The sequence below is a fragment of the Rattus rattus genome, chromosome 16, assembly GCF_011064425.1.
Source record: "Rattus rattus isolate New Zealand chromosome 16, Rrattus_CSIRO_v1, whole genome shotgun sequence".
Taxonomy (NCBI): Eukaryota; Metazoa; Chordata; class Mammalia; order Rodentia; family Muridae; genus Rattus; species Rattus rattus.
In genome coordinates this window covers 43,573,783-43,600,898 of record NC_046169.1, presented here as the reverse complement: position 1 = coordinate 43,600,898, position 27,116 = coordinate 43,573,783, and the positions used below count along the sequence as shown (strand labels likewise).

Sequence of the window (27,116 nt, the reverse complement as noted above, 5' to 3'; positions counted from 1 at the left end):
TACAGGTGTCTTCCTACTGTGGAATACATTAAAAACCTTAACTAATAACTAAGATTCTACTCTGAATCTTCAAGGTGTGTAGGTGTGTGCACGCGCACACACGCGCATATATATATATATACACATATATATATATGCATACACACATATATGTATGTGTATATGTGTATATGCAAATGAAGAATGTTGCTATTTAAGTAAGGATTAAAGTAGAAGAACCCAATCTGTACAAGCTACATGGTTTCAACTACATGCATCTGACATTCTGTAAAAAGAAAAGCTATGAGGCCAGAAAATGTTCTGTGGTTACAAGAAGTGGGGAGGAATGGGTAGAGTGCAGCATGTTGCATCTGATCATCAAGAAGTGGGGAGGAATGGGTAGAATGCAGCATGTTGTATCTGATCATCATGGCAGTCTAAACCTACAAAAAACATAGAAACAAGAGGGTGTCCCAACATGTACAAAACTCTGGGTGACGATAATGTCCATGCAGGATGGGTTAAACAAGTGAACCCCTGTGGATGATGTCAATGGCAATAAGGCTCCACATGTGTCTGAATGTGAAAGACAAGGAAATGGTTGAATTGGACAATCTTTACCTTATTTCTTCTGTTCTGCTATAAACCAAAAGCTGACCTAAATAAATAGCCAGGCTTGGTGGTACATGTCTTTAATCTCAGCATCAGGGGGCAGGGGTAGGTGGATACATCTGAGTGAAGCTACTCTGGTCTACATAATGAGTTCTAGGCCAGACAGGGCTATAGAGTAAGGCCCTGTATAAAAAATAAAAATTTAAGAGACCTTGAAGTTGGGCAGAACAGGCTTGTAATCTCAGCACTCAGGAAACAGAAGTAGAAAAATCTTTTAGTGGGAGACCACCTGGGCATAAATAGTGAGACCCTCTCCAAAAAATAAAAAACAAAACAATCAAAAACCATGAAAGCAAAGAGTCAGATAGATCTCCATCTGAAACTGTCCCTGCCATCTCAGCAGGTCTCAAACAGCAGTGCTCCCCAGTAGCTATAGGCTGTGGAATCTATCTCTAAAGGACTTGGGTCTTCCTATCTCCTCAAATAGGGCACCTTAAACACCAGTTGCTGGAGCTAATCAAGAGTATGCCATGTGCATGGTACTGAACTACCTCTAGGCCTTAAGGCCTAGAGGGAGCCAGGGTTTGACCCCTGCAGTCTACAGTGAGCACAGAGGTGGTTCATATTTAACAAAGATAGGAGAAAGGAGAGGGCAGGAGACAGAGAGTGTGGTGACATGAGCTCGAGTTATCTGAAAGGAGAGAGCCTTAATTGAGAATTTTTTTAACTAGTTATTAATGTGGGAGGGCCCAGGCCACTGTGGGTGGTGCCACCCCTAGGCTGGTGGTCTTGGGTTCTATAAAAAAAAAAAAAATCAGGCTGAACAAGCCATGTAGAAGAAGCCAGTAAGCAGCACCCCTCCATGGGCTCCACATCAGCTCCTGCCTCCAGGTTCCCGCCCTATTTGAGTTCCTATCCTGGCTTCCTTCAGTGTTACACTACAATGTATAAACCAAACAAACCCCTTCCTTCACAACTTGCTTTTGGTCATGGTGTTTGGTCACAGAAGCCCTGAGACAAGAGGTAGACAAAAAGGGAAGAAAGAAAGAAATGATCTGGAAAATCAAAACATGTTAACAGTGGCTTCTCTGTAAATAGGATTATAGATAATTCATGTTGTGCACTTTTCTTAGTTTCCCAAATACTCTGAAACAAATGGGTATCACTTATATATCCAAGACAGGTATTCTTTAGAAAAAAGTGGCTTGCATGCAGTTAGAGGAGACATATTACAAATAATCATAAGCTCTAAATGAAACATCAGAACAACAAAGAGATAGCAGGTGATACAGGTTCTGGAAAGGAACTTAGCAAGTTTCCCAAAGTTGGCATGTGGCATGAGGGCAGTCCTCAAACACTGTAGAAGGATGACAGGAAGACTGCTGGACAGAGGAGGCCTGATCTCCTTGCCTACCTCTCACTGGCAGGTGTTAGAAGTACGGCTGATCATTAACCACACAGGCAGACAGACACCCAGGCAGCATGCAGAAGGCAAGATAAGAAACTAAGAGGTTAAGTACCACCTGCTTTAGAGGAGAACACATCTGCAGCTGCAACACAGTAGAGAGATACAGTAGGCCACAGTAGTAATCCTAATAATCTGCAACTTTAAGGTCAGCCTGGACTACATGAAGAAATTCTAGTCTTCAAAGTTAGCCAGGGAACAGTAAGATAGCTTAGCTTGCCACCAAACCTGATAACTTGAGTTACATACATGAGAGATCCCTGATACACACAAGATAAAAAAAAAAAAAAAAATCAAGTTCCCAAGGTTGTTCTCTGAACTTACATACATATGCCATGCACTGTGCTCCTACAGTGACAATTGTGCTTGCACATACACACACACTGAATGAATGAATGTTATGTGTTATTCAGAGCCTAGACAACACAACATGGGAAAGAACAGTGGAAGGAATGAAAGATAAGTAGCCTACAGAAGATACAACTCAAATGGTTGGTACCTACACGAGAATACACTTGCCTCCTCCTGGAGGAAGACTTCTATCACCGGGAAACTGCTGGCTAAATGTCTGGACCATAGCTTTTGTAAGCCTGGTGTTGTCACCAAAAGTAGAATGGTGTCAAAGAAGAAACCTTTAAAGACATCTATAAGTGAAAGAGACTCAGTAACCTGTTATCTCTTAATTCAAAGTTTTCAAGCATTGGAATTTGGTACAGAAAACGCAAATACAAAACCCACCTGAGCCTTCTTTTCAAAAGCATGTCCAGTGGAGCTGGAGAGATGACAAAGTGATTAAGAGCATTTTCTGCTCTTGTAGAGGACCAGCGTTTGATTCCCAGCACTCGCATGGTAGCTAACAAACTTCTCTAACTCCAGTTCCACAGTATCCAATGCTCTCTTCTGGTTGCCACAGGCATACATGTCAACAGAACACTCAAGTACATAAAATAAAAATCTTGGGGTTGGGGACTTAGCTCAGTGGTAGAGTGCTTGCCTAGCAAGCGCAAGGCCCTGGGTTCAGTCCTCAGCTCGAAAAAAAAAAAAACAGAAGAAGAAAAAAAAAAAAATAAAAATCTTAAAAAAAAACAAAAAACAAAAAACAAACAGCTGGACTTGGTGGCTCCTTAAAGATCCTAGCACTTAGGAGACAAGAGTCTATGAGTTTGGGGTTGGGGATTTGGCTCGGTGGTAGGCGCTTGCCTAGGAAGCGCAAGGCCCTGGGTTCGGTCCCCAGACCCGGGAAAAAAAAAAAAAAAAAAAAAAAAAGAGTCTATGAGTTTGAGGCCAGACAGGTTTACATAGTGAGACCCTGCCTCAAAATAAATAAATAAAAATTCAAAATAAAATAAAATTCATTCTTTAAAAAACATGTCAATCGAAATGTAAATAAGAAATACTCAAGTTAATAAAGATAAAAAAATGTACAGTAAAATAGATTAAGATCCCATGCCATGCCTATAAACTTTCCAGTATACACATAAAAACATGAACACATTCACAAGACAACACAGAGAGAGGTTGGGGATTTAGCTCAGTGGTAGAGCGCTTGCCTAGCAAGCGCAAGGCCCTGGGTTGGGTCCCCAGCTCCGAAAAAAAAAAAAAAAAAAAAAGATAATGAGAGAGCTCTGGATCTGTATTCAGATTAGCACAAGCAGCTACATAAACCAAAATCCATCCTGAAATTCTTTTTAGAATGTTTAGTGTATTGTCAGAACAACATATGTGAGAACATGAATGTTGGGATGGAGATATATATCACTTTCTCCATCACTATTCTTGGCTAAACATGATGTAACATATGTCAAGCCCCATACAATAACCCGCTTCTGACTCACAAATACTACACCCTTAAGAGCACTTCCCTATGGAGACCAAAAACCCAAACCTGAACACCAGCTGAATGGACTACAGATCTCAAATGGATAGAATACATAAAGGAGTCAGCCATGTGGTAGGTAGCATACACGTAATGCAGTTTGGAAGCAGAGGCAGGACTGCTACAGTTCATAGTCCTCTGACTCCCATATGTGCTTGTGATTTTACTCTGTGAGAAGGAAAATGGAAAATGGAGCAAGTCACTGCAAACCACTGAAATACCAATAATAGGATAGAGGAGATGGTTCAACAGCTAAAGCAGGAAGTATGCAAGCCTAAATGGCCTAAGCTTGATCTCCACCATCCACATAAAGCCAGATGCAGTGTGTTGATCTGTAATCCTAGCACTTCCAGGGTGAGATGGGAGGTAGACAAAGCACTGACTCACAACAAACGTGGTGGTTGGTGCACACCTGTGGGAGGCAGAGGTAGGCAGAGCTTTGTGAGGTCCAGGCCAGCCTGGTCAACATAACAAGTTCCAAGATAGTCAGAGCTACACAGTGAAACTCTAAAAAAGAAAAATGACTCTCTATATACACACATTGTTGGAGAGAGGGGGGAGGGGGGAAATGAATGAATGAGAATTAGAATGAATATGAGAATGAATATGAGTAAATTATTTTTGAAGGACCAGGCTGGCATGGTGTGGCTCATGCCCTTAATCCCAGCACTTTTGAAGCCAGCCCAGTCTACTCAGACTAGCCAGGTGTACATGGAAATAGCCTACCTCAAAACAAAACAAAACAAAACAACCAATAATCAAGAATAGTTGGACTGGGCCTGGAGAGATGGCTCAGTGGTTAAGAGCACTGACTGCTCTTCCAGAGGTCCTGAGTTCAATTCCCACAACCACATGGTGGTTCACAACCATCTATAATGGGATCTGATGCCCTCTTCAGGTGTGTCTGAAGACAGCTACAATGTACTTATATAGAATAAATAAATAAATCTTTAAAAAAAAGAAAGAAAATAGTTGGATTGAGACCAATGACCACACACTTAAGAACCCCCCACACACCCGTGTCATTCATCTTGGGAGCTGTGTGCTTGTCTTTATGGTGTCACCACTGACAGACTTCTCTAGTGTATCTGCTGAGTTCTGCTTTCTGAGGAGTCTTGACTTTGTGGCACAGCTCTCATTTACTCAAAGGGCACTCTGGTTGATACTCCTCTGCCTCAATATACATAGCCATTGGCTCATGCTGCTGCCAAAGGATCTTGGGTTTTTTTCCAGTTAGGGGTATACACACAACACTGCTTGAGAACATCCACCACACCTATGATCTGGTACACACAAAATTCAAAAGTTCCTCTGGCATACATTGCTGAGTCAGGGACATGTTCATCTCTCATCTTTTCCAGGTGAAGCAAACTGTCTCCTCTTGCCTAGATCAAGCACACTCTACCAAAAGAGGGTGAAAATCACTACGTACTCACATAAACAAACCTGTCTTCCTTAGACTTCCTTTCTGACCACTGAATATGTTGAAGTGTGAATCTGAATGGCTTAGTCTGCACTGAACACGTTAGGCATGGTTCATATATTTGTAGGTGCCCTTTACCTTCCACAGTTCCACTGCTCTTATAAATGCACTAATACACTGCACTTCTCCAAATACTGACAGGTATCCACACATAAATTTTCTTTTTGTTTTGTTGTTTGCTTAATTGTTTTGAGACAGGGTTTTACTATGTAAAACTGTTCTGGTTGTTCTGAAACTCAGTATGTAGACTAGGCTGGCCTTGAACTCACAGAGACCTGTCTGTGTCTGCCTCCCAGTGCTGGGAATAAAGGCATGTGCCATTACAGCCAACCTAACTGTCTGAAATGTTCTCATTTAAATTCACCTTCAGGGTCTGGGAGATGGCTCACATGAAGAGTACTAGCTGCTCTGCTACAGGTTCTAAGTTTGATTCCCAGCACCCACAACAAGTGGCTCACAATCACCTGGAACTCCACTTCCAGAGGATCCAACAGCCTCTCTATAACTATAACACACACACAGACACACACATACATAAATAAAAGCAGTAAGAATAAAATCTTTTTAAAAAAATATTTATCTCTAAGATCATTATAATGAAATCATAAATAGTAAAATCAGGTTACTGCTCCCCCCAAAAATGAACAATGTCTCTGGCTGATCTCAAGTCTAGATCAAGAACCAAGATGCTGGGGTTGGGGATTTAGCTCAGTGGTAGAGCGCTTGCCTAGCAAGCGCAAGGCCCTGGGTTCGATCCCCAGCTCCGAAAAAAAAGAACCAAGATGTATTATCTAGCTAGCTACCTAACTAGCTATTCAATTTGATGTGGGGTCTTACTAAGTAGCTCTGCCTGGCCTAGAACTCACTGCATAGACTAAGCTAGCCTTAAATTTGCAACAATTTTCTTGCTTCTTGACTCCTAAGTGCTGAATTACAGAAATAAAGAAGCACACACAGCCCAGAAGATAAATCTTAAACATTTTGTGCTATGAAGGGGTAGGGACATGTCAAAAATATACTAGAGCCAGCTAGAAGAGGCCTCAGTCAGTTACAAGTATCCTGAGCATCAAAATAACGACTGTGGAAAGAGGCAAGGTAATTTCTCGGTAAAGAAAATGAAACCTGGTGAAAAAAGTAGACACAGCAAACACCATGTGGGTTATACTGGAGGAGATCCTGTTAAAACTCTTGGACGAAGATATGCTTTCCTATTCTAAAGTATTCTGCAATTTAAGTGTTTAGACTCAAGAGAAATCACAAATCACACTACTAGACACAGAAGTATCACATGACAAAATTCAATATCCACTGATGAAGGGAATTTCCCCAGCCTGAAAAAAGACATCTATAAATTGATGGCTCCCACCCTCATCCTTCAGAGAAGATCTTACAAATAAGATCAAGTGTCTGGGCTTCCATTGCTATAAGACTGAAGTCCTGTCTGTACTGCACACTGCACACTGCACGGGATAAAAACTTAAGACTTAGGGCTTGAGAGATAAAACAACAGTTAAGAGTACTGTTCTTCCAGAGGACTGGGGTTCAATTCCCAGCATCACAAACATCTGAACTCCAGGTTCCACTTCCAGAGTAATGATGCCCTCCTTCTGAACTCCATGGACACTGCATGCACATGATGCAAAAACATACATGCAGGCAAAACAAATAAAATAAAAATGAATCTAAAAAGGAATTAGAAAGTGTAAAACTTAATATTTGTAGAAATGATTCTCTATGCTCCAAAAACAAATGAGTTTAGCAAGAATACAGAATATAGGTTAAAATAACCAGCTGTATTTTTATGTTTGGAATTAACAGCTAGAAACCTTTTGTTTTAAGATTTGTTTATTTTATATATGTGAGTACATTGTCACTGTCTTCAGACACACCTGAAGAGGGTATCAGATCCCATTATAGATGATTGTGAACCACCATGTGGTTGTTGGGAACTGAACTCAGGACCTCTGGAAGAGCAGTCAGCGCTCTTAACCACTGAGCCATCTCTCCAGGCCCCTAAGAACCATTCTGAAATACTATTTATAACAGCAAATAAATATAAATCTAACAAGGTAGCATACAACATTAACATGCTGAAAATTACAAAGCACCAATCAAGGAAACCAGAGTCACATTCAAGAATTGAAATACAGTATAGTAAGACTATCAGTTCTCCACAGACTGGTTTTAACAGATACAATGCAATCTCCATCATATCCTAGCAGAATATCAAGTCTATTCTGAAACCTACAGGAAAAGGGAAAGGAATACAAGGGCAAAAACAAAACAACAAAAGAAACAGAACCAAGGTGAGAAGAATTTATGGTGCTTGGACCAGTGAGATGGCTCAGTGGGTAAAGGTGCGTATGGCCAAGTCTGAATGACCACAACTGATCATGGTGTAAGGAAAGAACAGACTCTTGAAACAATCCTATGACATCTACTTGTGTATGATGGAATGCACAGTCCTGGACACACACACACACACAGAGGGAGAGGGAGACACATCAGGCACTAGCATATTCATATTCAAGCAAATGAAATGAACACCCATTTATACACGAAATTCTCTGTAAACAATTACAGCAGTTTTGTTTGTGAATCCCTAAAACAGAAACACTCAACTACATATCAAAAGATGAAAGGGTAAAACTACGTCCTGAGAACATCACCAAGAGACCAACAGTTTAACTTGTAAAAATATATGAGGCCGGACAGACGTCTTAGTGTCTTAGTGGTTTTGCAGAGAACACAGGTTTGATTGACAATACTCAAATAGTGGCTCACAGCTGTCTAACTCAAGTTCCAGAAGATCTGATGACCTCTTCTGGTTTCCAGAGGCACATAGCACAAATATATGCACTCAGACAAAAACACAGACACATGAATGGAGGATGCCTGCAAAGAAGGAAAACAGGAAAGGCAACCTCTTAGCCATCCTCCTTGGGAAGAACAGGTTGAACCCAAACTTTGTAGCCTTTGTTTGAATAATTTATAAAAGACTGCCACAGTCATAAGAGATAAAAATTGGTTCTTTCCAACTGTAAGCAAATCTGCTTCCCTTAACTGATTTCTGCTTCCTAACATCTTTTGGAATATAAGAACCTGTGATGGGGGTTGGGGATTCAGCTCAGTGGTAGAGCACTTGCCTAGCAAGCGCAAGGCTCTGGGTTTAGTCCTCAGCTCAAAAAAAAAAAAAAAAAAAGAACCCGTGATGACAAGTTATGGACCCAGTATCAGGAAGTAGTAACAGTATTTGGCAATCAGAAAAACCCCACAGTCTGACCAGAAAGATCATAATCCATGATTCCAGTACACCCCACCCTGGAAATCGCAAACTAAAATGCTGGACAGTACTCACCAGAAGGCAGAAAAGGTCAGATCGTACAAAGAGTGCATGAGAACTTTTGTTTTTTAAAGCTGTGCTGTGAAGTAGACAACTCTGGTTTATCAACATTCACATAACTATAGACCAAAAAAAGTGAATGCTACTGAATGTTAAGTAAACAAAACCAAGTAAGTACTTAAAATGCCATGTAACTGACTGTTAAAATTTCATCTTTTTTTTTTTTTTGTTCTTTTTTTCGGAGCTGGGGACCGAACCCAGGGCCTTGCGCTTCCTAGGCAAGCGCTCTACCACTGAGCTAAATCCCCAACCCCAAAATTTCATCTTTTGATGGGGAGTTGAAGTGTTTCTGTTTTAGGAATTCACAAACAAAACTGCTGTAACTGTTCACAGACAGCATTCCGTGTATACATGGGTATTCATTTCATTTGCTTGAGTACCTGAGTCTGATTATTGGGTCATATGTGGAGAGTATGCTCGACTTTATAGGAGAGGGCTAAATGAGGGAATGTGACAACAGAAGTGGTTAGCCAGTAAAAGCAGAAGGAATATGAGAAATTAAAACCTTAATTTGGAGCTGGGAGGTTGGGGAGGAGCAGAGGAGCTCATGGCCTTCTTAGTCTACATATATTGAGTTTGAGACCAGCTAGGTTAGTTAAGACCCTGTCTTAAAAAAGAAGAAGGAAGTAACTTTTGGCGGCAGAATCATGGTGGACATGATGGAACTCCCCAAAGCACGCGTCAACGCCAGCAGGTTAACACAGTATATCGACCGACCCGTGTGCTTCGTGGGGAAGCTGGAAAAGATTCATCCCACTGGAAAAATGTTTATTCTTTCAGATGGAGAAGGAAAAAAATGGAACCATTGAATTGATGGAGCCACTGGATGAAGAAATCTCTGGAATCGTAGAAGTAGTCAGGAAAGTCACAGCCAAGGCAACCATACTATGTGCATCTTATATCCTGTTTAAGGAAGATTGTAATTGCTTTGATCTTGAACTTTACAATGAAGCTGTGAAAATTATCAATGAGTTTCCTCAGTTTTTTCCTTTAGGGCTTACACAACATGAATGACCTTGAATTTCTTTTTATTTTTTTTCTTTTCTTTTTTTCAGAGCTGGGGACCGAACCCAGGGCCTTGCGCTTGCTAGGCAAGTGCTCTACCACTGAGCTGAATCCCCAACCCCCGCTTCTTGAATTTCTTAAGATTGCCAGTAAGCTAAATTGAAAGTTATTAAAGAAAACTCCTTCAGTTTAAGGGAGAGACTCCTATAGTTTCTAATATTTAATTTGCTTTTATATATATATATTTTTTTGTAAATCTAGTATGACAGTTTACATCTAAGTCTTTTTATAAATTTTTTAAAATTGATACTTCAATATATGGTCTGAATAAAAAAAATCAAAAAAAGAAGAAGGAAGAGGAGGAAGAAGAGGAGGAAGAGGAGGAGGAGGAAGAGGAAGAAGAGGAGGAGGAGAAGGAAGAGTCATCATCTTGGTGATTCACAACTATATCCCACCAGCACCTGGGAGAATGGTAAGAGAACTACTGTAAGTTTGAGATCTGCCTGAGCTACAGAATAAGTTCCAAGTCAGCCTGGAGTAGAGTAGAAAAAAAAGGGAAAGTAGGAAGGAGTCCACCTGAGGTCTTTATAGTATTAACTGGCTCAGAGCGACTCATCAATGGATGCTTGAACTAGTGGGTAAAGGAGCATAACACTTGAAGACATACAATTTACAGAAGAAAAATTAATGCACACTGAATAGGCCAGGTGGACACCACTTCAGATGCTTCAAATTAACATCGCCAGTCAGGACTGGGCAATACCATGGCCTGGTAACATGATACACAGAAATGAAATAGACACACTGTCATTTCTATGACAGGACTACATGACTTGAACATGATACTAGGGTATGTCAGACAATCCCATACAATAGAACATCCCACAATATAACTGGTGCTTCAGAAACAACCATCACAAAAGACCAAATAAACCCTAGCTTAAAGAAAGCCAGAGAGGGGGTTGGGAATTTAGCTCAGTGGTAGAAGGCCCTGGGTTTGGTCCCCAGCTCCAAAAAAAAAAAAAGGGAAAAAAAAAAAAAAAAAAAAAAGCCAGAGAGGCATGACAAGGAAGGAATATGGGTATCCTGAACCAGGTGCATGACAAGGGGGAAAACTGCTAAGAACTTGGTCTTGCAGAATCTAAATCTCAACTGTCAGTAACATAGCAGTACCAGGTTACTGTGGCATTTCCTGATCTGCCCTTATCTACTAGTGGAAGTCCTTTAAAGATAGGGTCACAATACCATATGGCACTGCATAATCATGAGAATGAAATGCAAATGAGTAAAAGCTAATGGCAGTGAGTGAGAAAAGGCACAGTGGTGCCATGTATGGCTATATGTATGACTACATCAGCTTTCATGTTTGAAATTATATTAAAATTAAAAGCAAAAACAAAAATATCACCAAGGACAAAACTGCTTTAGAAGCCAGCACACTCCAAAGCTAGCATGTATATGAACCCCAGCTTCATAAAAGCATTCTGGTCTCCTTCACTAAGAGATTTCAGTTCTAAGGATCTATAGGTGGGGCTGGAGAGATGGCTCAGAGGTTAAGAACACTGTCTGCTCTTCCAGAGGTCCTGAGTTCAATTCCCAGCAACCACATGGTGGCTCACGACCATCTATAATCAGGTCTGGTGCCCTCTTCTGGCCTGCAGGTGCATACATGCAGGCAGAAAGCTGTATGATGTATACATAATTAAAAAAAAAAAAAAAAAGGATCTATAGGTGATTCACACCAATATTTCCTCCAGCTAAGGAAAAAATTCCTATTATGTCTTTTCACTTGTTCTGTTTTGCACTGTTTTCAAAATACAGGTAAGACACAAGAAATAACAAACATTAAACACAGCACACAAGGAACCCTATGCATACAATAACAGGACTTGGAATATTAGAGGACATGCACACTACAAGCTACCACCACATTGCAGGTCACAGAAAACAATGCAGTAAGGTCTGTGTTGTCATTCACTCATGCAACTAAATTTCAGAACTGTATATGAAGAAAGACTTTTATTGTTCAAAATAAGGAATGGGCTCTGGAAAAAAAAATGCCAAAGAGCAAATAGTTAAAATATTTGGATGAAAGAAACGTTTGGGATGAGACTACAATTTAGAACCATCAAAAAGTACCTGAAACGGTTGCTGCTGGGATGAAAAAGCAGCAGAAACATTTGGCGGAAGCTGGGTTGCTATAGCAACGGGAGTCCCAGTCTGCCCATCCTTGCCTGTCACAACCTTTACCTGAGAGAAATATTTTGAGAAAAAAAGGTAACAATTTTTAAGACTGCTCAAAATTATTAGAATTTCATTGCTGACAGCTCACTAATTTAGGTGTTTAAAAATGGAATGTTTTTGCATCAAATTTTATAAAGGGACACTGAGCTGACTGACAGGTTCATACTACAACAATCTAACAGCTGCCAATCTTCAGCACTCCAGTCTAGATCACATTTTAGACTCTTCAACCTCCAATTGAAAAATGGGAGTGGCACTCAGGTATCAGTGTCCCACAGGAGGCTTCTTGAAAGATCTGTACCACTATAACATTCTATAGCCAACCACATGGGTCACACAGCAAAGCTGACTTTAGTAGAAGCTGTAAAAAGTTGTGTTTTCTTCACAAGTGCAGATAAAGAGGCTCAGCTTATAGACAACATTGGTAAAAGACACAAAGAGTACTCAGTTCCACTGTTCCATAGTACTAGTGGTGGTCCTCAAATTCAAAAGGTGAGACCTTCTGAATACCGAAAACGGTCCAGCCTAGGTTCAGTGTTGAAGAAGAGACAGATGGCTAAGCCACACAGATACATTCACAGATGCTCGTGAGGACTCTGGAGCAAAGGAAAACTTTTGCTCACCAAATGCAGGCTTTATTGCCAAAGGGCCGACAGCAGTTTATTTTAGCTCTGTCATAAAACAAAATAAGCTACACCAACATAATAAACACTAAACAAGACAAAGCACAAAAGACAGTGCATCACAGTACAGGTCACTAAGACCCCAGCATGCCTCAGAGAACTTCATAACTGCTGTTCTGTTAGGGGGACTTATGTACAACACTCTAGGAATACAAAAACTATCTACAAAAGCTTCTGCTTCAAGTATCACTCCATAGGTGTCTGCAAAGTGTGAGCTTATAATATGACTTCACATTTAAGACTGTATCTAAAACCTAAAAAAAAATTTATAGTTGCTTGACACTATCTGTATTTTAATTGTGAACATCCCACACAAGATAAACCTAGTGACCTAAATACCTGGTTTAAAAACTTTTTTTTTTTTTTTTTTTTTTATAAACAGACCTATAGTGAAACCAGGAAGCCAGGAGAGAAGAACTAAGCTTCACTGCACTGGGAAAACCTTTCCTGTGGGTTGCCAGGGGACTGGCCACGCTGTCTTTCTTATTGGCGAAGAACCATACATACAGACAGGGAGAAGACTAGACAGTACTAGCTGAGCTCTCTGCCCAGGGTGGGTTTTGGTTGTCAGTGACAACACCTGGTTCTGAAAAGGCTTCAGTCACAACATATCCTTCATCTTCCTCCCCAGACAGCTATATTGAACAGTGCTTCTTCTACATGAAGAAGGAAAACACACATTTTATTCCTCTTTGGATCCTGTGACACCCAAACCCTACATTACCCCAAACACATTTTCAGTCTGTTGTTGCACACCATCTATTTTGTTTTACGTAGCCCTTCTAGACTACTGAAGTGCTATTTCTTACCTCATCATTGATAACTTCAGATTTTTCTTCCTCCTCTTCCTCTTCTTCCTCCTCCTCTTCAATGTCCAAATCATTCTGCCTAAGATATGCTTGTAAAGGGGCATAGTGCTTCTTTTTAAAAGCCAAGAAATCCATCATATTCCCCTGTAGATGCTGCAAGAAGAACAGTTCAATCAGGTACTCCTTGAAGACTTCCTTGAGTGCCTCCATTTCCTTGTAGTGGTAGTCCAGGCACTGCTTCCTCATCTGTGCCATCTCTTGGGAGGCTGGGGGAATCTCCTCCAACTTCTTGGGAACCTTCTTTATTCCTGAGCTTCCCATAGATGTAAGAGGCACACTGGAAAGGCCTGGAGGCATGGTAGTTCTGGAAGGGCTGGTGGGTGGCGGTGGGGATGTCATCCCAAATGCTGAAGGTCCTCCTACGCCAGGGAGCAGCACGCCAGGTGTCCTCTCAAATCCCAGAGATCTGTTCATTGGCTGCCCCTGAAGCACCTGCTGCTGTTGCTGTATCAACTGACCCTGAATAATGCTGCTGATCTGGGGTGGCAGACTGGCCGTGGTGATGTGGTTCGGGCTGGCCAGAGGTTGCAGTCCAGTACCTCCTGCAGCTGCAGGGCTCTGAGGCCCTAGATGGTGGATGGTGCCTCCCGATTGTGCATGAGGTTGGGAGAGTCTCCGTTCTCGGACTGTGATGGGAGCGCCTGAATGCTGGAGTTGAACCTGGGCTCCCTGGGCCATCTGAGTCAGGCCTGGTGCCTCCTGAAATACAAAGTGACCACCACTTGATGGACTCAAGCTGATCTGCCTCACAAGCACACTGGCATCCACAAATCCTCCAGTGGGGCTGCTGCTGCAGATACCGAGCCCAGGGCCTGGGGCACCTGCACGCACATTCTGCAGGGTTTGCCCTGGCCCGGGGTTAGGCTGTGTGGGGCTTTGAGTCTGGACCTGCTGCGACAGCGGAGAAGTAACTTGAATGTATGATGGAGAGCCATGCTCAAAGCGCCTCTGCTGTGCACCAAACTGAAAACCTGGAGAGGTAGGGTTGGGCAGTGGCAAAGGGGCCAGTGTGATCTGCTGGTTTCCTCCCACGACTGGGCCAACATTCTGCAGTGTGATGTTCACATTCTGCCCAGCCACAGGACTTCTGCTCATCAGCTGCTGTATCTGGTACCCAGGGGATTGGGGTGCAGATGGGCTGGCTGATGGAGCGAAAGGTGCTGCAGGAGATGGGGGTAAGTTGGGATGGGCTGGTTGCTCCTCTTCACTCCCAGTGAAGGACCTAGATCTCTGCAGCTGATGCTGGACATTCTGAGGACCACTGCCATGGTGCATTATCACCTCCCTTTTCTATCCAATGTAATGTTCCCCTAAAAAAATCAGAATTAAAATCAAGACATTGGAAGGCAAATACAATCATTTGATTACCACTTAATACTAATTACCATTTAGTAGCCCTGAAAACATACTTGAAAACATACCTACAATCACACTGGTGTTTGATTCGAGCAAGAACACTTATTATTTTATATAGTAAGAAAAGGTGGTCACTTAACATGTAACCCATAACTTCCTTCCATCACCTTTCCTCCATCCAAGATTCCAAAGGAAAGAAGGCTAAGGGAGAAGGTGTCCTATCTCTACCATAATAAAGAAACAGAAGATCAAGAAGTCAATGAATCCCATTTAGAAAAAACCATGGTACTACACAACTCATTCAATCCAAAGGGGCAGTTGCCACTTTGTCAATGACCCTATAACATCTGCCACAGTGCCAAAGAACCCCACTCTGGTACTTCTTGGGATTTACTAGTTTGCCAAACAGCTATCTCTGCTTCCCAAGAACAGACCAGAACAGTTACGCTGTTGACCCAAAAAAGAAAGCTGCTGGCAAGGAGTGTGTTCCCACTGAGAGACCATCAGTCCCTTCAGGCACAGGTCAACACTGCCATCACCTTGATGAGGAGAGCTCAAGTGGTGAAGACTATGGACGACATGGATCCCAATGAATGGCAGTCTTCCTGTCAACATGTATGGCAACAAAGGGGTCCTCTCTATAGCATAAGTAAAAGGAAGGCCAAGCTGAGATGGTTAGACAGTGAAGAAAGAACAGAAAGGACTCATGGAGGAGGATAGGCTTTGGGAAGAAACAGAAGACAAAGCAGAGAGAAGCACAATTTGGTGTCAGATCACCAGTGCTGCCCTTCGGTCTACCTATTTCCTACTATAGTTAACCAAAATCACACTACATCATCTTCCTCAGAAAAAACAATGGTGCAAATCCATAACACCTGACATTTAGCCAACACAGAACAGACAGTGCCCCCGAGTCGTGGCACTGGGGTAAACACGCCTCAGAATCTGAGTTCAATCCTCAAGTACCACGTGGTGGATAAAGAGAGTCAAACCCCCAAGGTGTCCTCTTACCTCTTACATATACATCACACAACATGTGTGCGCATACACACAAATATTTCATTTAAGGGTATACTTTTACCACCAAGACAAGCAGCAGCCTCATCAAGGACACCATTGCTTATCTCAGAACATGGAAAGGAAATAAAGAAGCCATGAATTGAAAAACTTAAAAAATATGCAAGACTTTCAAATCAAAAACATCAATCCAGGTGCAGCAGCACATACCAGAAACCCCAGCCCTCCAAAAGCTGTAAGTTCAAGGTCACACAGTACTATATAGCAAGACCCTATCTCAAAAAAGGAGAGGAAGATGAACATGAATCACTTCTATAAATACAGGGGAGCTTTGGGTCACATCGTGTCTTCAGAACAAGATTCTTGCAATGGTTGGCTGTGAAGAGCTCACCAATAAGGCTTACGACACAAGGGGAGGTAGGGAAAAGCTGAAGATGGGGACAGATGGGACACATAGGTCACTGAGAGTATGGTTTGAGGGTAGGTCTCTTTGGTTTGTTTTTGTTGTTCTTGGTTTTGATATTCAAGACAGGGTTTCCCTGTGCAGCCCTGGCTGTCCTGGAACTCCCGAGACCAAGAGCTCTGCCTGCCTTTGTCTCCTGAATGCTGGGATTAAATGTACAAGGGTATGTCTTATCCTCAGATCCTTCCTGCCTAACTCACCTACTCCTGATGGCCAATGAAGTGAGCAGCTTTGCTCCTCCACAACCTCCCTGCTGCTCTGACTCACCATCATCCAGAAACAATGGCCTCATGGAACCACGGACTGAACCTCTGAAACATGAGCCAAAACCGATCTTCCCACCTTTACAATTTTTTCAGAGTAACAAAAATCTAATTAATAAAATTTTCTAATCTTAGCACAAAAACAGAAAAGCATATACAATGATCTCCTTACAAAAATCCCAGAATGTGGGGCTGGAGAGATGACTCAGAGATTAAGAGCACTGACTGCTCTTCCAGAGGTCCTGAGTTCAATTCCTAACAACCACATGGTGGCTCACAACCATCTGTAATGCAGTCAGATACCTTCTTCTGGTGTGTTTAAGAACAGCTTCAGTGTACTCATATACATAAAATAAATAAATCTTTTAAAAAAAAAAAAAACAATCCCAGAATGTCAAGTAATGAAGGAGCAAAAAGAAGCTCCTCCACATACAAGAATGCATAATCTGAATGTGGTGGCCATACCCATGACTCCCGACTATCAGGAGGTCAGGGCAAAAAGGTTGCAAAGGCAGGGCAGCTCCTAAGAGTGCCCCAGCTCCAGAAACAAAGTCAAGTAGAACAAGTCACAAAACTAGGGCAAAGAGATGGGGATAAAAAGTTATTATATACTGAGAAAATTCAACATGAACTCATCAAAAAGCATATATGAAATTAAGTATTTCTATTAGCTAACACTTAAGAGTTATACTACATGTAAAAGACATAAAATAAAAATCCAGAAGTGTAATAATCCTGAAAAAATTTCAATTTTGTAGCCCCCAAAATAATAAAGTTGCAGCTAAAGCAATAGCAGGATTTGAAAGGATTTCAAGTTACAGAGATAGCTTGGTAAAGAAAGCACTTGCTACACAAACAAAGGAATCTGAGTTTTAATTCCCAGGACCCATGTAAAAGCAAGACACCATAATCTGTAATCCCCAGGCTCCTACATTCAAACAGGAAACTGAGAAAGGAGAACACCCAGATCACAGGTCACCTAGCATGGTATATATAGGTCTGAAGAGCCCCTATCTCAAACAAAGTGGAAGGTAAGAGCAAACACTAGAGATTGCCCTCTGACCTTCACACCAGCATCCGTACTCATATACACATACATACAACACACACATACAAGACAGTGCTCATATTCCATATACATAAAAAAAGCACATACAATTTAAAATGTCAAATACCAGGAGTAGAGATAGTCCTTTAATCCCAACTCAGAAGGCAAAGGCAGGTGGATCTCTCTTAGTTCAAGGCCAGCTGGCCTACAGAGGAAGTTCCAAGCCATCATGTCTCGAAAATGAGAATGTAAGAATAAAAATGTGTCAGGCTGTAGTGGTGCAAATCTTTAATCCCAACACTCGTGAGGCAGAGACATAAGGAACTCTGTGAGTTGAAGGCCGGCTTGGTCTATAGAGAGAGTTCCAGGACACAAGGGTTATATAAAGAGAAAAACAAACAAACAATAATAACAAAAAATAAATAAAGGAATAAAATGTTAAAAATTCAAAAGGGGTTGGAGAGATGGCTCAGAGATTAAGAACATTGGCTGCTTTTCCAGAGGACCAGGGTTCAATTCTCAACACCCCACATGGCAGCTCACAACTGTCTGTAACTCAGGTTCCAGGGTATCCAACACCCTCACATATATATACATGCAGGCAAAATATCAATGCACATAAAATAAAAACCATTAAGCAAGACATTTGAAAACAGGAGCTAGACATAGAGCTGGGTAGGAGCACTTCTCTACCACATGCATCTCTGAAAGGACATCTGAGTACAGTAGGACAAACGCTTACCACCAGCACCAAAGAATACACTTGTCAAAGACAGTGAAATACTAAACAAGAGAAAACCAAACATCTGCCTAACAGGTTGAGGAGAATGTCTAATGTCACCACTTACATACCTAAGATAAACAAGCCTGCAACCACACAAGTGACAGACCACTAGACACACTGCTGCAGGGGGTCTGGGAAGCAAGGTGAGGTGATAGATTTCAAATGATCCTCAACACCGAATGGGAATGAATTCAGAGGACAATAGAAAGTGGAATGGGGGCTGGAGAGATGGTTCAGCGGTTAAGAGCACTGACTGCTCTTCCAGAGGTCATGAGTTCAAATCCCAGCAACCACATAGTGATTCACAACCATCTGTAACAAGATCCAATGCATTCTTCTGGTATGTCTGAAGACAGTGACAGTGTACTTATCATATATAAAATGAATAAATAAAATCTTTAAAAAAAAAAAAAAAAGTGGAAAGGGCTTGGATACCCTATAACCTTTGATGTAGTGACTCTTATTTCCAGAATCTGTTCTAAGAAAATTGACCTATCAGATTAATTTTTTTTTTTGCTTAAAAATTTGACCTACAGGGCAGAGACACAGCTCAATGGTTAAGAGGAGTGGCTGCTCCTCCAGAGGACCAAAGTTTAATTCCCAGCATCCACATGGTGGCTCACAACCATCTGTAATTCCAGTTCCAAGAAATCTGGTATCCTTTTCTGGCGTCTTCCAGCAACATTCATGTATGTGGTATACGGACATATATATGTAAACAAAACTTCTATACATAAAATAACAATAAATAAATCTTTAAAAAAAACTAGCCCAGGGGGCTGGAGAGATGGCTCAGTGGTTAAGAGCACCGACTGCTCTTCCCAAGGTCCTGAGTTCAAATCCCAGCAACCACATGGTGGCTCACAACCATCTGTAATGAGATCCGATGCCCTCTTCTGGTGTGTCTGAAGACAGCTACAGTGTACTCATATATAATAAATAAAAAAAAAAAGAAAGAAAGAAATAGTTTTAAAAAAAAAAAAAAACTAGCCCAAAAGATGTTTCACAGGCAAACCAATCTATCAGCTTGGCACCTGAATTCAGTTCCCAGGAACCACATAGCAGGAGAGAATGGACTACTACAAGTCAGTCAGTCAGTCTCTCTCTCTCTCTCTCTCTCTCTCTCTCTCTCTCTCTCTCTCACACACACACACACACACACACATACACATATCTAAATAAATAACAAATACCATCAACTGTAAGATAAGGAAGCCACCCATCTAAAGCTGCTTCCCAAGGGGTTGGAGAGATGGCTCCACAGTTTAGAGCACCAGCTGCTCTTCAACAGGGAACAGGTTCCATTCCTAGGACATGTTACATGGCAGCTCACAACTGTCTCTCACTCCAGTCTAAAGAAATCTAACAACCTCTTCAGGCCTCCTCAGATACTACATAGAGGTACACAGACATACATGCAGGCAAAACACCCATACACATTATAATTTGTTTTAAAGACAAATAGAGTACTTTCTCAGAATAAGGTGCAGATACCCCAACAGACAGCATGGGAAGACCACCAACAAAACTTTAAAAAACTGTTGTTGTTTTTTAGAATAGGGTTTCTCTGTGTAGCTCTGTTTGTACCTAGAACTAGCTCTGTAGACCAGGCTGGCCTCAAACTCAAAACTTACTTTTGCCTCCAAGAGCTGGAAATAAAGGCTGCGCCACCACTACCCCGCTTATCTTTCTAATTTTAACTCAGCAATTTGTAGTTTTTATGAGATAGTATAACCATGTAGCCCAGACTGACTTAGAACCTATTATGTATCTCAGGCTGCCTCAAACTCACAATCCTCCTGTCTCAGCTTTCTGAGTGTTCTTATTAGATGACAACTTGGCCTGCTTTTGTTCTTGTTCATGTTTGTGGAAATGAGGAGAGAGAAAGAACAAGAGAACAATTTTCCTGTAGGGCCCTGTAGGAGGAGTAATCCTTCCTAGTCCAGATTCCTAAATGCTTTTTTAAATTGACATATCCTTTGTGCATGTTCATGGGTGCAGGGGTGGTGGTATCTGCACAGAATGCGCAATGCTGACATTATAGTCATCATATCACCTCTGTGCCGAGAACCCTTGGAAAAGCAAGACAGACTGTTGCACACCAGTCACCCCAGGGTGCTGCAGATCACCTCCCACATACCTGTACCTTGGTATCCATCACTCAACTAATCTACTCTCAACTTCTGACATCTACTTTACTCCATGCATAAATAAGATCACAAGGTACTTGGCTTTCCCTATATGGTCTAAATGTGAACTGTTCGCCACACTACAACCTCTTATGACCACCTGTTAACTCAAGATGTTTATCAACAGTAAAGACTACACTCATGAGGTTTTAGGTGAGAACAAAGTCGTCTGTCAGAGCTAGACTAGAGGTCGTTTCTGTTACATTCTGGCAAAGAATCTATATTCTGCCTGTGTCCTGAAATTTTGAGGCTGACCTCAAAAGTAAAATACTAATTAATCTGGCAAAAAAATTTCAAAACTTTCAAGGTATAGCAAGGCTACTGCTGGCTGCCATTAGTTAGGTTTACAGTGTGAATTCAAAGCAAATGTGCACTTGGGTGAGGGAAAAAGAATGAGCACATTTACAGTTACAGACAGGAGAGCAAAGCTACTTTAACTGTTAGAATTATTAGTGCTAGTAAGAGGAAAGGCATACTGAAACCAGAGGGAAGGTGCCCTAAAGGCAAGACTTTATGGACGTACACTGGAGAGATGGCTCAGCTCTCACAGAGGACCAAGTTTGATTCCCATACCACAACTCCAGTAACTCTAGTTCCAAGTAAATGTGACGCCTCTTATCTCCACAGGCACCTGGGTTCACACACAATTTTAAAATAATACAAATAAATACTTCATTAAAGCTTCTATAATATAAAAATATAAACTCATTTGAAAACCTCTTTTTTTGTTGGTTTTTTGTTTCTGTTTTTGTTTTTCAAGACAGGGTTTTGCAGTGAAAATTTCGGTTTCTTTAAAAACCCAGTTATGTTACATGAGTAAAGTTTTGTTTTAATCCCAGGTGTGGGATAAGAGGCTGTTTCACACAGATGATTATGATTTGCTAGTGCACTAGCAGGGACGTGATGTTTGCCAGCTGGGATTTACAGCGATGAGTTTGCCTTAATTCTGGGGTAGGTACTCTGAAGAGGGCATAAATAAATGAGTGCCACCAGAGGGCGTGTATTCTGTTTGGAGATATTCTGATGACAAAAAAACTGGACTTGCTCCTAGGAACCCAAAGTCCCTAACCAGCAGGAAATAATCTAGGGGTCTATGTCACCTTTCTCCTCTAACCATCTTTCTCTCCTACCTAGTGTTGGGGGTTAGAAGGGTAAGAGTGGAATATGGATTGGAAGGGAGGTAGAGATATAAGAACTTAGAGATCTGCCGGCTTCTGCCTCCCAAGTGATGGAATTAAAGGCCTGCACCACTGAAAATGTTAAATGCAGAAATGGTGGCATATACATGTAATCTAAGTACTTGGGGCAAAAGCAGTAGTGCCACAAATGGGAGGTTAGCCTGGTCCATACAGCAAGTACTGCTGGTTTTGCAAGCATTCAGAAGTATGGTCAGAGTTAAGGGTCACAGAGACTTGATCCAAGGTTCCAGAAAATAAGCAGACAAAAAAAGCATTGTGTAGCATGCAAGGTCAGACTTACATTAAGAACCTGAGTTCTGTTCATGAAGCTGTGAAAGGTAAGCCTGAGTTGCAAAAGCAATTCTAGGATGTTGGAGATACCTAAGATGCTCCAAGAACAGCTGCAGGCACCAACAAATGGAACTGGCCCAAAAGAGTCCACATGTAAGGCTGACCAAGCCTGCTGAAGCCCACATGGTACCACAACTCCAGATGCTGAATATGAAACTACAGGTTTGGTTATCTGCTCTGCTGGGCTTCAGTCTTGCTTTAGTTTGGTATTTCTTTCATTTTAGAACAGCAATGTTTTCACTCTGTATATACTGGAAGTACTTAACATCTTTTTATTCTTTTATTTTTAACAAGGGTTCACAGTTGTAAGTTTTCCTTAAGTCTCAAAATATCCTTTGAACTTTTAAACAATACTGGGATGGTTAAGATCCTGGTGATTTGTACAGCTGGAGTGAATATATCCTGCATTACAAAATGTCCTAAGTCTATGGGACCAAAGACAAAAGTTACAAATATTAAGATGCCTTCTACACCCATGTGTTTGATGAATATCCGGTCTCCAACTGGTGGCACTGTTTTAAGAGATTTGGGAATCTTCAGGAGATATTACCTAGCTAGCAGAAGTGGACTGCTGGAGTGGACCTTGGAGGTGCTACCTGACACACTGAGATGTGAACAAGGTTCACCATATACTCCAACCACCACAGAGACCTTACGGTCACTGTGACTACACCTTCTAAACTGTGAACCAAAATAAAATTCCTAAGTGACTTCTGATATTTGCTCACAGCACTGTGTAACAGCTTATTTCACTTTACAAACTGTCTCTAATCCCATCCAATCTGTGGCAAATGACTCAACGCCATTCTCCTTATAACTGAATCCTTCAATGTATGTCGATGCATAGAGACATCACATTCTTTCCCACTCAGTCCCAGATGGGCACCTGAGTTGACTCTGTATTTTGGATATTGTGATCAGTGCTGAAAGAAACAGGGTTGTGCAGGTGTCTCTTCTGTATACTGACTACATTTCTTTTGGATATATATACCTAGAGATTGCTTGGTCAGAAGTAGTTCCATTTTTTAGTTTTTTTTGGGTTACTCCCATTCTGGGTCCATGGTTAGCAGTATTAATTTATGTTCCAACTACATATCACAGCTCCCCTTTTCACAGGCTTGCCAATAAGTTACTGTCTTTTCATTAACTGTCACTATAACTGGGATGAGATCACACCTAGATTTTAATTTACATGCCTCAATAATCCATTTCACTCAGTTTAAATTTAAATTTTATTTTTATTTCCTTCAAGACACTTCACTATGTAGCGCCTGTCTAGCCTCAAACTCATAATAGAGATGCACATGTTTCTGCTTCCTAAGCATGGGCCACAGTGTCCTAATAAATTCTAATTTTAGTTCAACCTCTGCAAGACAGACAGACACAGACACACAGACACACACACACTGAAAGCCAAGACAGGTGAAATTGCCACTTGGAGAAATGGCCACAGAAAAAAAAATCACAGAGGGAAAGGCTCACTTGACCAGTGAACTGTTTTATCACTACTCCCACTGGCCCACACAGAGCAGGTTTTGGGGGTTAGCAGTTCGTATGGCCAGTATTGGTTAACTGGTCTCCATCTTATATAAAGACAACTTGGTGAGAGCCAGAACCCAACTGGGGTTCAAAGCAGTCAGTGGTGGCTACACTAAAAGGCCTTCTATCACCCAATCACTGAGGTCTAGCTACAAAAAACTGCTTCTCTTCTCCCTGAGAAGTACTGCCAACAATTCAAAATTCTCCCACAAACATAGTCTGCCTTCAACCCCTGGGAACCATGTTCAAGAACACTTTCCATACCCAAATAAGTCATTTGACAGAAACCAAAAACTAACACCCTTTACTAAGGGTGTTAAAACATTAAATGTTTAAGGATAAGGGTTAGGAAAAACTCAAGGGTTAAGTGTTTGCTTAACATGTGGAGGAACTTGAATTTGCTCCCCAATACCACACACATTCACAAAGATTAAACATATTAAAAATGAGGCTTTCAGCCAAGTATGGTGGTTCATGCCTGTCTATACTGGAAGCACTCAGAAGGCAGAGGCAGGAGAATCACAAGTTCAAGTTGAGACAGGTCTACATAGTTCAAGGCCACCTACTGCTCACTGACCAAATAAATAAATATAAATAAATAAAAAAGACAAGGCTTCCACTTCTTTGCTTTTAAACAACCTCAAGAAACTCATGGTCATGGGCTAGAAAGATGGCTCAGCATTTAAGAGCACTGCCTGCTCTTCCAGAAGACATGGGTTTAATTCCCACCACCAACATGGTGACTTACAATCCTCTGTAACTCCAGTTCCAGGGTATCTGATTCCCTCTTCTGGCCTCTGTGGGCATCAGGCACCCAAGTGGTACAGAGACATACATGTAGGCAAAACACCTATATACATAAAATAAAAAAGACAGGGTTGAAGAGCTCAGGAGTCAAGAGCACATGCTGCTCTTTAAGAGGATCTGAGTTTGAATCCCAACACCCACGCCTGGGTAGCTCATAACCACCAGACGCCCTCCTGTCACAGTAGGCACTTACGCACAGCAGACACACACAATACATATTCTCTGTGTGTGTGTATGTGTGTGTACACACAGCAGACACACACAATACATATTCTCTGTGTGTGTGTATGTGTGTGTACACACAAACAAATTTCATGGACAGCCAGAACAAAGCCTTCACAAACAGTGGAGCCTAATCACTGGAGAGGAGGTGACCAAAAGGCTAAGTAAAAGCCACTACAGAAAAAGAAGGAAATGGCAGCTGAAAGCATGCAAAAAATTCTCTCCCATCCAGGAATACAAGGCAGCTGAGAGCTGAAAGGGTCAACTGGAGGGGAGCATTAACCCGAGGAAAGGTTACTATGTAGTTGTAAATAAGGTGGCCAGAAAACAACTGACAGCCACTCTGAAGAATGTTATGTTATGGCGTTGAGTGGGCCACAAAGGGCAACCCAACCCAGAGGGCACAGTACCAGTGAATGCCTCACAGGGATAACAGTACCAGCAACCTGAGGCAGTTATTGTACAGCTGGATGACCATGGTACCTACACAACTTAAAGCAGTTTCATTACACAATACCAAACTTTTTTTAAAGTTAGAATAGAATACGGGGAAATAACGTTATTAGACTACCTGGAGTTTTCAAAACATTGGAGGGGGGTGGGCACACTTTCAATCCTTTAGTACTCGGGTGGCAGAAGCAGGTAAATCTCTTTTGAGTTCGAGGCCAGCCTGTTTCAGGCCAGCCAGAACTACTCACTGAGAACATTTAAAAAAAAAAAGGGGGAGGTGGAGGGTCTGCAAGTACCAGCACTCCCATATACTCAGAGACCGAGGTAGGTAGATAACCTGAATTCATCTCAAAAACAAGAAAACAAAATACACAGCCAGGCATAATGGCTCACACCTGCAACCCCAGTACCAAGGCTGAAGCATCTGAATTGCTAAGAATTACAAACCAGCTTAGGCTACAAAATGAGTTCCGTCCAGGCTGATTCTGACTTCCATGAGACTGTCTCAGAAAACCTAAATACGTAAACAGAAGATTTAAAGTTAACATGCAGTTTGCCTTGTGGCTATTCAAAGTCTCTCTGTCTCTCTGTCTATGTCTCTGTGTCTCTCTCACAAAACACACACACACTCACCACGTACAAGAGCCGAGTATCTTTGTGAGCTCAAGGCCAACCTGGTCTAAATGACGAATTAAAAGGCCAGCCAGGGCTACACGGTGAAACTGTCTTAAAATGGAAAAAAAAAACAAAAACAAAAAACAAAACCGAAACAAGAACCGTTTTGTCACACATAAAATCAAGAGCACAAAAAACACAAATATACCGCCAGGGATGAGCGCAACCCCCAATTACAAGTCGCGGTGCTCCGGGATACTGGACTTAGGGGCGGACCTACGGAGAGGCGGCTCCGCGGCTGATGGTGCACCTCGGGGCCCTGGCCCGCGGAGCTCTCCCAGGTCCTCGGCGTCCTTCCCGCTCTGCCTCAGCTCAAGGCTCTACGTCGCGAAAGGAAGCCGCGCGCCGCCGGCCAACGGTGCCGCGGGCGTTAAGAGCCCCGCCTTCCCGAGCGCTCCGATACGGCCGCGCGCCTGCCCAGAACCCGGCACCCGAGAGTGAAGACCGGAGAAGGGCCTTCCCGAGGCCGAACCACGCGCGGAGCCACCGGTCCCTCTCCGCGCCGCCCGGCCCCTCGGCCCCGCCCGCTCACGACAAAGCGCCGGCGCGGCCTGGGCCCGACGTGACGAGGGCGGCAAGCACCACTGAAGACGACCACCCGGTATACCACCGCCGCCTGCCGCCCACCATCCCACCTCTCACCCCGCTGACGCTGTCCGGTTCACTTGCACCGCGAGCCGCGCTCCGCCGCGTCAGGACAGCCGGGTGGCTCGAGCGCGCCGCAGCCGCTCGGCGCATCCGGGTCCGCGGGCACAGGAAGTAGCAGGGCCGGGGCTACGGCGAGCGGCGAGGGACTAACGGTGCCTGTCCTGTAGCGCCGGTCACAGCCGCGCGAGGTCGCCTGAGGCTGAGGCGCTGCCGATGGCGGAGGCAGGACTTAAGCCGCTTCTTAACCAGGCAGCTAAGGGTGGGGCTATACGCAGGAGGAGCGTTGGGCGGGATTCGGAGGGCGGAGGGCTACCTCAGAGCCGCCTCCGAAATGACTTATCTGTGCGAAGCGGAACGGCTTCGGTCGGTACCAGGGAAGTCGGCGCGCACGCAAGGTAGGGCTTGGAGCTGAGACGAGGCCCGCTGGCTGGGGCGTGGCCTCGCCGGTAGGAGGCGGACCCTTAGGACTCGGGAAAGTTCGGGTCGACTCGAGGGGCGTGGCCTCGT

At 42.7% G+C, this 27,116-nt stretch overlaps 1 protein-coding gene and 1 pseudogene across 1 annotated transcript in view; one reads left to right on the top strand and one right to left on the bottom strand.

Moving 5' to 3' along the window:
• The window catches only part of Ep400 (E1A binding protein p400), a 106,674-nt gene extending 79,872 nt beyond the window's left edge, over positions 1–26,802 (bottom strand). The window contains exons 1-2 of the mRNA XM_032886868.1: positions 26,604–26,802; positions 13,560–14,929 (exon numbers count right to left, since the gene is read on the bottom strand). Coding sequence (XP_032742759.1) covers positions 13,560–14,894 — 1,335 coding nt within the window. The 5' untranslated portion in view covers positions 14,895–14,929; positions 26,604–26,802. The remainder of the gene's footprint in view (positions 1–13,559; positions 14,930–26,603) is intronic.
• Positions 9,466–9,832, top strand: LOC116885572 (annotated as a pseudogene).
• Positions 26,803–27,116: the final 314 nt, after the last annotated feature.